At 50.2% G+C, this 11,941-nt stretch overlaps 3 protein-coding genes across 3 annotated transcripts; 1 reads left to right on the top strand and 2 right to left on the bottom strand.

Annotated features, from left to right (window-relative positions):
• Positions 1-134: 134 nt before the first annotated feature.
• N7458_005711 (sodium:solute symporter family protein) lies at positions 135-2,876 on the bottom strand (the record flags this gene model as incomplete). The annotated part of the gene is made up of 12 exons (XM_056909093.1): positions 135-392; positions 479-1,002; positions 1,059-1,377; positions 1,437-1,607; positions 1,660-1,710; positions 1,763-1,949; positions 2,000-2,083; positions 2,133-2,232; positions 2,287-2,473; positions 2,533-2,590; positions 2,654-2,717; positions 2,771-2,876. The coding sequence occupies 12 exons, from the start codon at positions 2,874-2,876 to the stop codon at positions 135-137; spliced, it is 2,109 nt and encodes a 702-aa protein (XP_056767711.1).
• A 1,173-nt stretch (positions 2,877-4,049) lies between these two features.
• N7458_005710 (LLM class flavin-dependent oxidoreductase) lies at positions 4,050-5,954 on the top strand (the record flags this gene model as incomplete). Its single annotated transcript, XM_056909092.1, has 8 exons — positions 4,050-4,125; positions 4,189-4,329; positions 4,393-4,603; positions 4,671-4,683; positions 4,741-4,800; positions 4,869-5,425; positions 5,480-5,657; positions 5,727-5,954. 8 exons carry the CDS (start codon positions 4,050-4,052, stop codon positions 5,952-5,954), a joined length of 1,464 nt encoding a protein of 487 aa, XP_056767710.1.
• Positions 5,955-6,152: 198 nt separating this feature from the next.
• Positions 6,153-11,673, bottom strand: utp10 (snoRNA-binding rRNA-processing protein UTP10; the record flags this gene model as incomplete). Its single annotated transcript, XM_056909091.1, has 3 exons — positions 6,153-6,595; positions 6,646-11,246; positions 11,297-11,673. 3 exons carry the CDS (start codon positions 11,671-11,673, stop codon positions 6,153-6,155), a joined length of 5,421 nt encoding a protein of 1,806 aa, XP_056767709.1.
• Positions 11,674-11,941: the final 268 nt, after the last annotated feature.

The raw sequence follows: 11,941 nt of genomic DNA, 5'->3' as shown, positions 1-11,941 counted from the left end.
TAGAACCGTAGACGTCCCTATTATTGGCGCAGGCCATTTCACAATTTGCTAAAAAAATCCATCGTTCGGGCAAACCCGTCCCTAGATCCATCGTGTCTAAAGCTACATCCCGTCCCTGATCATGAGTCCTCTAATTACATAGCCTCGCCCTTGGGCGCCTGTCGACGAGGGCCTTCGCTAGTTGACTCTGTGGATGGCGAAGGGGGAAAGTATTTTGCCTCGCCTTCAATCTTGCTGTTGGCACCATCGGTGACAATATTGGCTCTTCCAGTAAGACCTTGGTAGACCTGACGAATCTGCTGGATTCCACCGTCGAGCAGCGGGTAGAAAATTGCGACCAGCATTGTGCCCCAGAGCCAAATGATAGCAACGACGACCCAGGCAGTGAAGAACTGCCAAGATGAGAATTAGATTCAATTTGCACATAGGAGAATTTCACAGCAGGGAAATGATATGAAATGAATATCGGTGCTCATACCTTCTTCTCGAAAACATAGTGGGATCCATACATTGGCAAAGGCCAAATTACCCAGTGGCCCAGGAACGTCGCGATGGACCAAAAAGCCGCAATACGACCCCATCGCTTCAGCTCTTTCGACTCCAAAGCAGCACTATGAAGTCCTCCATTTTCAATGCTACTTGATTCACTGTTACCAGGGGCCCCATCACTACGAGCAGCAGTCAAGTCGCTATCCAATTTTTCAAGTGAGAGCTTCTCTCTCCGGAAATCCGCCCAGTCGTAATTTTGGGGTCGTAGCAGTGTGATCAAAATTGAATATGGAATTGGCGAGAAACAGGAGGCTACCGTGCCGTACATGCAAGGCAGTACTTGACCGGTGCTGGCGACGGAGACTTCGCCTCCGAAATGAGATGCTGTTCCAAGCCACACGGCCAGTCCAGTCGCCAGACCTAGTATGGGCGAGAGGATGGCTGCAGCCTTGCTTTGACGGCGCCATAGAACGGTGAAAACCATTGGGAAAATCCCTGGGCAAGTAACCACTCCTATCAAAGTTGTCAGTTTCAATGCACCCTCTGAAAATGGTCCTTGTTAGACTGACCAAGCATGTATAGCGTCCAACCAAGGTCGATGCCAACATAGTGCAGCATGGTACTGAATCCAGCGGAGAAAGCAGCAAAGAAAATAACGCCAAAGTGACTAGACCGGATCAAGTCGCGATCGGTGGCTGTTTTATTAAAATACTCGCGATATATATCGAAGCTTAGAATCGAGCTGACCGCAATCACTTGTGCAGAAAGTGTAGAAGTCACAGCCATGAAGGTCATGAGAAGGACAGCGGCTGCGCCGCCCTTGCCTGCGATCGTCATGGCTGCATATGGAAGGACTAAGCCGCCACTGACTTCGGAAGTAGTCATTCGCTGGAAAATGAAATCAGTATGAGTTTGAAGATTTCGGTGTGGAATATCGATGAGCTTACTCTAGGGTACGTCGGGAAGTTTGGCTGGTTTTCCAATCCAAGGGCAACAGAGCTCATTACCGTGCCTAGAGCCCAAGGAATGGCAAAATAAGCAATGCCTCCAATTGTATACCCGGGGACAACTGCTGCAGGCGATGCGGAGAATGCCTTGATGAAATAGCTGGTATCCATCTGTCCATGAAATCAGCACACTGACCTGTACACAAGGCAGAATGGTACTTACCACAACAAGGCCAAAATTGCCGCAAGTATGCAGGATACCGAAGAGGATTGCCTGAGATTATACTTAAGAAGAAATCCTGTTCGAAGATGGGATCTATGCTCACGCTTTTCGATGTCATAGTCAAGTACGTTCCAGCTTCGTTACCAGAAACGGGGTGACGCTCAGCTGCGGCTTTAAGCAGCTCGAAGAGGTTCCCCACTGAGCCAATCTGGTCGTCGGAAAATGCTTTCACGGAAAAGTAGCACGCGATTATAAGTATAACAGCTGTATGGAAGTAGTCCGTCAAGAAACTGCTGAGAGTCAGAATCTTGGTTGATGGCCAAACAGAATTAGAACTAACGTTGCCTTAATACCCCCGACAAAGGTGTATACCGTTACACCGACGGGTAGTAAAAACGTTGCGGCGATGATATGCATACCAGATCTTCTTTAGTCAGTATTACGTGTATGAAATGATGTGAATATCAACATACACGGCAGAAATAACCGCAGCTGCGCCAAGTAGCATGTTTGCGCAAGCAAAGATATTGTTGATCAAGCATAATATCATGAACACAATGTGTGCAGCTCGGCCTGTGATCCGTCAGATGAAATTTGTCCCGCGGTTTCTTTGATCTTTAAGTATACCGTATCGAATTCGAACCACTTCTAGAGAGGTATGTGCTTCAGGAATCTTCCGCTTGCACGAAATGCCGAGAAGGGCGAAGAAGACGATCATCGGGCTACAACCGGCAGCAAACCAGAAAGGTCCTGCAACACCGTAATCATACCCCACAAATGAAGATCCAAGTAGTGCAGTGGACCAAAGCCATGACTGTTAGTTACTTAGTGATTAGTGACGAATTGAGTAAGATCAAGTCAAGCTTTACTGACAGAGATCACGGCCGATGCAGTAAGACCAGTTCGTACGGTGCGATTTGCAGTCATGAACCTGGATCATTGTCAACCAAGATAAATTAAAATGCATATCAGTAACGATTGGCCTTGGTCTTACATTTCTGTTTTCTTGTTGTCTTCACCTGTGGTCTTCTTCAAGATCCTTGTGACTAGCATCATCACTATTACTTTGTTAGATTGGCTTTGAAGCGTGGTGACTCTCGGACCATCATACCCAGAGCAATTATGATACCGATCAATACAACGACGATGTAACCAACTGCCTGTGATAGAGGCGGCTGGACTGTGGAGATGCCATCCCGAATATGCAACTTGGACATTATGACAATTTGAGTGGTTAGCTCTAGACGCAAAATGCACAAATCTTTTATCTGGAAAGACTTGAATAGTGTCTGCCTACAAAGGTGGACACGAGCTCAGCATATGATCGCAATCCTATGGGAACCTATGGGGATCATGCATGCTTAAATGCATCCATCTTTACGCAATGCAGCCCGTCTTCAGGGACAGGGGTGCTCATGGTTTCTGGAGGCATGCAATATCAACGGTATCTTCGTAGCGAATGAACATGCTAAGACCCGCAATGATTTGATAGATGCTTGAGATGAGGTGCTTTTGAGACTGAGAAGCAAGAAACTTAGGGTGCGATTTAAAGTTTAGAGGCATCGCTTTGCATGGAGCCGAGGTGGATATACTGCTAGTGGAGAACGCAAAATTTGGACGTTCGTCATATTGGAACTTCAATGATTATGTCGATCTATCTCTCTCACAACCTGCTATCTACCTTGTTACCGGCTTATGCGACGATATTGCACACGAAAAGCATGAGAAATGTAGTCGATGACCCCCGTGAGGCACGACTGATAGACTCCACGTTGGCATCCGTCGAAACTCCCAATTGCTGATTTCGATGAGCGTTTTAGCCAATCGATGGTTGGAAAGCTACTTGGCTTCTCGGTAAAATAGAGGCGAAGAGGGTTGTCGACGAATCATCTCACCGCGAACTGACGCTTCCCAAAGTTCGCGGTGTGCTTTCGACCCGACTTAGGGAGAGTACATCTCTCGCCCGAGAGATCAAGGAGAGCCCAAATGCCAAGAATGATACTAATAATTGAATACGGCGATCTAACTCGTGCATGAGACCACGCCTGCTCTAGGTTGAGCCAGTTACGTTCTGCTTAGCTCCAGGGCCGTTCAGGATCTCCCGCATCGCGCCATCTCGGCCCACTTTGATGCTATGCGCAACTCTTGAGATCAGCGAGAAGCAATGAAGCTGGGACCGCAAAAGAATTACAAGTGACGTACGCGGGGATGGTGTGCTCCTTGATCCTTCGCATACAAATTGTATGCTACCCCTCCAATTAGGTCGTTCTGGTAGAATCTGTTCTTTTCCTTCAAAAGTCTATAGCGTATTGCCCAGAATTTCGCCACGGGTAAAGAAGCTCAAGCAGATTGTATCGCATTATCTTTAAGTCAACTGGCCTTAAGCAAGAATGACCGAGAGCACTAATGCCGCGGGGTCTTTCAGACCCCGCAAGTCACTCATCCTCAATGCCTTTGTGGAGATGTGTAAGTCGTGGGTGCCATTATATGCTTATCGCTCGACCCCGGGGGTCTCTAACTGGAATTTAGGCAGCGGACACCAGTCGCCAGGCCTTTGGCGCCACCCTGAGGATGAATCGCATCGTTTCAATGATATTGACCACTGGGTTGAGTTGGCGCAGTTGCTCGAGTCGGCAAAATTCCACGGTATCTTCATCGCGGATGTACTGGGTACGTTTATTTGTTCACATCGTACGAGCATTGAATAAAAGTCTTACAATATGCTGGATCCAGGCGGGTACGACGTTTATAAGGGACCACGCAATCTCGATCCTGCAATTATCTCGGGCGCACAATGGCCAGTCAATGAGCCCCTGGCTGTCTTCCCAGCTATGGCGGCAGCTACCAAAAACATTGGCTTTGGAGTAACGGTGACGACCACCTACGAGCCGCCATATCATCTGGCGAGGCGACTTTCAACCGTGGATCACCTCACAAAAGGACGGTATGTATAACAATTTTCAAGGTAAACTTTTGCTTTGCTGAAAATCGGCTAATTGTTCAATGATTAGCCTGGGATGGAATGTAAGCCTCCAAGATGAAAAAGCTAGAGTGATAAAAACAGCTGACCGAGACCTTTAGGTTGTGACAGGTTATCTTGACTCTGCCGCCCGAAACCTAGGCCAGGCAGAGCAGCCTCATGTTAGTCACCTGGATTCAAGAATGTTTAAATGTAATGACCATCTGAGTGAAGGCTAACAATGACACAGCACGATGATAGATATGCCCTGGCAGAAGAATATGTCAAAGTTACATACAAGCTTTGGGAGTCCTCCTGGCGCCAGGATGCCGTCGTTCTTGATCGCGAGCGCGGCATATACACAGACCCAGCCCTTGTGCGAGAAATCAACCACATTGGAAAATATTATAATGTGCCAGGTCCTCATATCTGCCAGCCCAGCCCTCAGCGTACTCCGGTCATCCTCCAGGCCGGTACATCGAAGGCCGGAAAGACCTTTGCAGCCCAACATGCCGAGGCAATCTTTGTGGCTGGTCATAGTCCGGCCGTGGTGGCCAAGAACGTTGCTGAAATTCGCCAGCTTGCGAAGACCCAATTCGGTCGAGACCCACAGAGTATCAAGTTCCTGGCTTTGCTGTGCCCGGTCCTTGGTCGTACAGAGGAGGAAGCCGTGGAGAAGTTCAAGTATTACCGCAGCTTGGGCTCGATTGATGGTGCGCTTGCTCTATTCGGTGGCTGGACTGGTATTGATCTGGATAAGTATGGCGATGATGAAGAGCTGCGTCATGTCGAGAGCAACGCCATTAGGTTGGTGGGCACCACATTCGAATTGAATGACCTCTAGTTAATCGAGTCAAACAGGTCTGCCGTGGAGGGCTGGTCCAGGGCTACTCCGGAAGTCGCCAAATGGACCAAGACAACAGTCGGCCAGCACATCACCGTCGGTGGCCTTGGGGCTACCCCCGTGGGCACAGCTGCACAAGTTGCTGACAGCATGGAACGATGGGTGCAAGAAGCCGATGTCGATGGGTTCAACCTGGTGAGAGAAAGATCAATCCAATCTTGAAAGCTTCTCAAGCCATGGCGCTTCTAACTTGTCTCGACATAGGCGTACGCCGTTAAGCCTGGTTCGTTCAAGGATATCATTGAACTACTTATTCCCGAACTGCGTCGCCGAGGACTCTTCTGGGACGATTACGCGGTGCCGAAGGGAACTTATCGCGAGAACTTGTATTCAACGCCTGGCCAGACGGGCCCAAGGGCTGATCATCCGGCTTTTAAATATCGGTGGAACGCTGGAGTTGCCGCCGAGGATCATCCAGTCCCAGAGAACTGATTTCTGCTTTTGAGGGGGGGCACTGAATGGAATAAAGGAAGCGAGCGAGTTACGGGGCGCTCGTGGAACTCAAATGAACTGTAAATAAATGGAATTCTTTTATGCAGACAACAAATGCCTGGACGCCATCCAGAGTGGTCTACTTTACAAACGCCAAACAAATGCGGATCTTTGTACAAGGGTCACCAAAGAACAACCCTAGGTTAACATATCATCAAGACGCTCACCAAGGACGCCCTCGATTTGCTTCACCCATTTCCGGACTTCCTTCTCGACACTTTCATCCTCGTCCTCCATCAGCTCGCTGATATACGGCAACATCTCAGGAAGCAGAGAGAGCCATTCCTCCCCAAGCTGCTCAGTAAGGGCCTGCTCAGCCTTGAGGGCAGCAAGGCGGGTGAAGGGGTTATCACCTCCCGCAGATTTCGCATTGGGAGCCGTCGAAGGACGAAGGTACTTCATCAGAGCCATGTTGAGCTCCTTGTAGTTATCGGTGGAATCGGCAGCAACAGCCAGCTCGGTAATGGCGGGGACGACTTCTTCAGCAACAAGTGCAGCAGTCTTGGAGGTGGTAGCATGGGCAAGCTGGGAAACGAGAGGTCCGGAGATGCTGGCCAGGTGCGAGGGAGATTGCCAGAATTCTGTGAAAACGCATTAGCAAAGTCTAGAGGCTAGAAGCCAAAGTACATACCATCTTGGTCGTGTTCAAACGAGTTGCGAAGTGTACGCAGAGCGGCAAGCCAAAGGGCCTTGGTCGTCTTGGCGGGGCCAACCTTGCCCAAAATCTCGACGACATTCTCCAGAATGTAGTTGGAATATCCAGTGACGATGGACTGGAGGGTGCCGAAGAACACTTGGAGGAAGGTGTAGAAAGTGGTGAGTCGCGAAACCTGGCCTTGCTCGTCCTTCTTGGAGACACCAGTGGTGGCCCATTCAACAAACTTGATGAAGAGCGGGCGGAAGGTACTGTCATTGAGCTTGTAGATCATCTTGATGGTGATATCGTTCAAGGCACTCTCAGCTTCGTCAAGATCGGAGGAGTCAAAGTCACTTGCGTCACCAAGACTGGTCTGCTCCCGGCGCAGATCGAAAGCGTTAAAGAGGATCTTCGACAAGACATTGACGTTCTTGACGACCGCCGACTTGGGGTTCTTCTCAACAGCAAGTGCGAGGACCACCAGGGTCTCGTTGACAGCAGCGGGGCCGGTCTCAACAGCATGGTGCCAGTTGCGATCAATAGCACCAAGTGTAGTGGCGAGGTCCATCTTGCGGGAGGCCATTAGGCGAAGAGTTTCCAAGCGGCTCTCGTCAGAGCTTTCCGCAAGATCTGCCTCGGTAGACTTAAATGCAAGCCGCAGAATCTTGTCGAGATGACCAGCCGAGATCATGAATGGTAGGTTGACAAGCAGAGCGGAGAAGAGGGAGAAGACGGCATCATGGAGGCGCGAGTTCTCCTTGTCGGGGATTAGGCTCAGCTCCAGCAACTCCAGAGACCGGCTCATCGCGTCGGGAAGAGCCGGAATCATAGCTTGACCCAGGACTTCAGCCATGGAGGCGAGGCACAGGACACCTATGATGCGGATACGCTCATCATCGTGGCCAAGGCAGGAGGCACTGGCAACAACCTGGGCAGCAGGGATAACCCTTGCGGGGTCCTTACGGCCATACTTCTCAGTGATGCGATCAATGCAGGCAACAGCAGCATGTTTGAGAAGCGAATCTGGAGATGATTGAACAATGGCGACCAAGGTAGGCAGGAAGTCGAGCACACGAATCTGAGACTGGCTATCCCGTTCAGGGGTTTGACGGAGACGGTTCTCCAGCAACCGAAGCACCTTGCGTCGAAGATCATCATTGGGTCCTTCAAGCAGAACCTCGATGGTATCCAGGAAGTCGACAAGAGACAGTGTACCGAACAGCGATCCCAAAACGTCACCACAGGCCTGGCTAACAGGCTTCATGCTCTGCACAGACTCACCAATGCCCAGAACCTGTTCCAATACCCGAGAGAAGCAAGCGCGGACTTGATCGGCAACCTCGTTCTCAATCTCGAACGCAGCTTCCAATTTGGCCTTGAGAGACGAGTGTTTGAGCAAGTGAGCGAGATCGCGAAGCAGATCCACCGCAACCTTCTGGGGGTCGCGACCGTCATCGCTACCAATGCCAAGGAGAACCTTGGAGATTCCTGGCTTGGGCTTCAAGGCGTCGATGACAAGATTCAGATACTTGCTGTAAGTGGTCAGCTCCACAACAGGAGTGGTGTCTGAGGCCACGCCTGTCATCAAGGTAAGAACATCCTTATCGGTAGCATATCGGTTGGCCAACATGGCGAGAACGGCGAACAGGAAGTCTTGAGTGCCAAGCTTGGTGATCAAGGCATGGAAGAGGCGAAGACGACGGTGTGAGGGAATATGCTCAAAGGCAGCAGTAAAGCTGAGGAGCAGCTCAGAAGTTCCCGAAACAATATCGCGCTTCTGATTGCGGAGAGATTGGATAAGTGCTGGAACAACCTGATCGATAGTCTGATCGATGACAGCAACTGAATAGTCATCGTCCTTTCGGAGAACGCTAGATCCCATAAACGTGAAGATAGGCATCACACTGTGGAGGACAAGCTCTGGAGCAATGACAGAGAGTCCAGCCACGAGCAGAAGAGCAGCATTCTGAACCTGGGGGCTGTCGGTCGTCCGCACACAATCCACGACCAGATCCGCGCGAATAACCGAAGTATCGAATAGGGGCTTGGGGGATCCCTTGGAATTGTTTACAATAGCCAAAAGACTTCCCAGAGTCAAACTCAGGAGATAGCTCATACCGGACTGAATCTGGGACTTGAAGTGGTGGAGGGCAGCAAGTGTCTGGAAGAGACCGTCTGCCAGCTCAGGGTGAGAGCCGGGATTCGAGCTATCGATAATTTCAAGGATGAAAGTCATCTTGTCCATGAGCTTGCTCAGCTCCGCCTCATCCTTGACAGTCATAGCAACCATGTTGTTTTGGCTTGTTCGTCGTCGCTTCGGGGCAGGTCCCAGCGATTCGATGTCAGTTAGAGAAACGGGAATCTTCTTGACAAAGTTGACCAGAACAGGCCCAGACAGCTCAACACTGTGCAAAACATCACGGCAATAGTCGGCCAGGGACGTCTCCCCAGTGGACAAACCAAGGGAAATATCCAGTAGCTTTTGAGCTGCGACCAATTGACGTTCTTCCAGAGCCTTGGGCCAGATATCCTTGATTCGATCAAAGACGGCCACTACGAAGGAAGTTCTGGGAGATTTGACACGATGGGCAATGCTGGACAGAAGGGTTTCGAATGCGTCCTCGTCCTTAGAAGCAACAATAGCGACGACTAGGCCTTCGCTGTTAGCGGTTGACAAGCGCTCCTTGGCACAGAGGTCATCCACCTCGGTTTGGCTGAGATCACGCCAATACTCGAGCAGAGGAAGAAGCTCCTTAGTGCGAGTAGTACCTGAAACCTTTTTGACATTGTTGAGAATGCGCAGCAAAGTGAACTTGGGAGAAAATACCGGCATGTTGATAACATGCGAGCAGAGGAAAGTGAACAGACTTGATCGGAGAGATTTCTTCAGCTCCTGGGCACCTGAATTCTCTGAGAGCACAGCCCCTCTTATCGTAGCGTCAATCACTTTGCTGATGTGATTGGGATCAAGAATATACTCCTCAAGCGCGGGTAGAATCGCGTGCTCCAGAACTTTGTATACATCGGCCGAAGATAGCCACTGAATGCCAGTAGATCCCTTGCCCTTTCCGTAGATAGCATCAGAAGCCCAGGGTTTGATCGCATCGAGCTTTTTGTTGCTCTTGTACAAAGAGCCGAGGATGGCTAGAACTCCAGCAGTTTCGCGACGGATGCGTTCCGACGGGTCTGTGAGGCCAACGATCAGGAAGGGCAGCAGTGCTTGAGGATCTATTTCACCCGATGTCGACACCAACACCGAGGAAAGGATGTTCAATGCAGCAACCTTGGTGCCAATGGGGAAGGGTCCGGAAAGGACACGAATGAAGAATGAGATGAATTGCGGGCTGTTTGAAACGTTGTTCTTGCCCAAAATCGGCAGGCTGGTGAATTGTTCGATTCGAACCTCTGAATCACCGGCCAGTGCGAACACCTGCACCAGGTTCTCGAACTCAGGGATGGACTGCTTGCTGAGGAAAGATGTTGGGAACAGGGGCTCGTTGGTCAAGGATTCAAAGGCTGGTGTGAAGTTGTCCAGATCCTCCTCATCCACGTCTTTCATATCCACATCTTCAATAACCGGGGGAAGTGCAGGTGCCTCAACCACAGTTTGGAGATTGTGCTCAAGAGCAGGGATGTTAAGAGATGTCTCGGCCAAAGTCTTCTGGAAAATCGGTTGCAGAGAGCTGGACCGACTGAATCCCTGAACAAGTTCAGCAAGATAAGTCTGAACATCCAGAGACATTCCACGGGCCTCATCCGAGTCACTTGCAGCCTTCAGGACGAGCGCCATGGCTGCTTGGATATCATCGCCTTGCAGCACCGTGTTCTCGAAAATGGACGAGAGAAGGGAGAGACGGGCATTATCCTTATGCTTATCAAGATTGCTGACGCACCCTGCAACAAGGCCGAGTAAAAGCTTGGAAGTCTGATACTGAGTTGTAACCTCGGACAATTGCTTCACTGGGTGCTCTAACCGTATGATAGACTTGAAAACCTTCCTGGGAAGATTGGCAGACGATTTCTGTTGTGCCAAAACTGAAAGACAGATCAGACCGGAGCCGAGGGTGTCTTCTGTCCAAGAGGTGACCACACTCTCCATCAAACCATCCAGGACATCATCAGTGAGGGAGGCCTTTTGGGCAAGCACAACAGAGATCATATAGCAGCTGACGATCAGCTCAGAGACCTTCCTCATTGCGAAAGCCCGACTCAAAAGGGGCAGAACACGAATCAGGATATCCTCATGTTTTTGCTTCTCAGCTTCTCTCCGACCAGAACGAGCGCTATCCAGCATGCCTGCCACAGCCTCCGTGATGATACCAGCCCAGAAGGAAAGCAATGCATGGCTCTGGGACTGTTGCTGACAGGCTTTGAGGACATATTCGTTCAGCGCTGCGAAGAATGCTTTGTTTGTGGTGGCACTGTGCACAATGGGATGCCGCGGCGGATTGATGAGGCCAGTCTTATATGGGTAGAGGACTTTGAATGTCGGAGTCAGGTCATTGGGCAGGATCAAGAGTAGGTTGAGGAAGAGGGGAGTCGTGTGATAAGGAAGGAATGTCAGTAGAATGCAAGACGTGTTATATTCATGAACCCTGGTGTGGTGGTTAGCTGCATGGTTAAGCTCATAGTACAGGGCTCATACCTGAATCGTCTGACCAGCCAGTCCACAGCTTTAACTGCGGGACTCAACTGCAGGCGCCCCCCAACAAGAGCGAGGAAGGACTCAATCACAGCATCCAACTCCTTGTTTTGTGAGCTGCTCAGTTGAGTTCGATCTTCGGCCTTGCTCTGCTCGCTGAAGATGGATCGCCCGAACTCCTCAAACCGAGCATCTAGGGAACAAAGCTCCCGGAATCCATCATAACATATGTCATAGATAGTATCGAAGTCTTGCGTAGAGGCGACCTTCCGGTCAAAAATTAATGACTGTGAATGGGTGACCCGTTGCTTCTTAAGGTCAAGCTCGTGGGATGACTTGGCCGCAATTTGCGACAGCTGCGCCGCGAGAGAGGAGGCCATGGTGGGAAAGTGAATGTGATCTGCAAATTTCCACTACAGACCACCGTGAGCCATCTCTAAATGGATTGAATGTGTTGACTGCTTCCCAAGTGGGCACACACAAGTTCTTGTCGGGCTCTTAACCATCAACTTTTTTTTCTGTCGGGGCTGCTGTTACCGCCTTCCTTAACTGGAACATTATTTCTCCGACGGTTGGATCTTCTATCATACCAGCACTCGGTCTCACCGCCTTTCCCGTGAAGGTTTTGTTTCGGCAGGAAATGTCCAA

Source organism: Penicillium daleae, assembly GCF_028827525.1.
Source record: "Penicillium daleae strain IBT 16125 chromosome Unknown utg000005l_segment0_segment0, whole genome shotgun sequence".
NCBI classification, from domain to species: Eukaryota; Fungi; Ascomycota; class Eurotiomycetes; order Eurotiales; family Aspergillaceae; genus Penicillium; species Penicillium daleae.
Note: the sequence above shows the minus strand (reverse complement) of the source record. Positions and strands in the feature narration are given on the sequence as shown.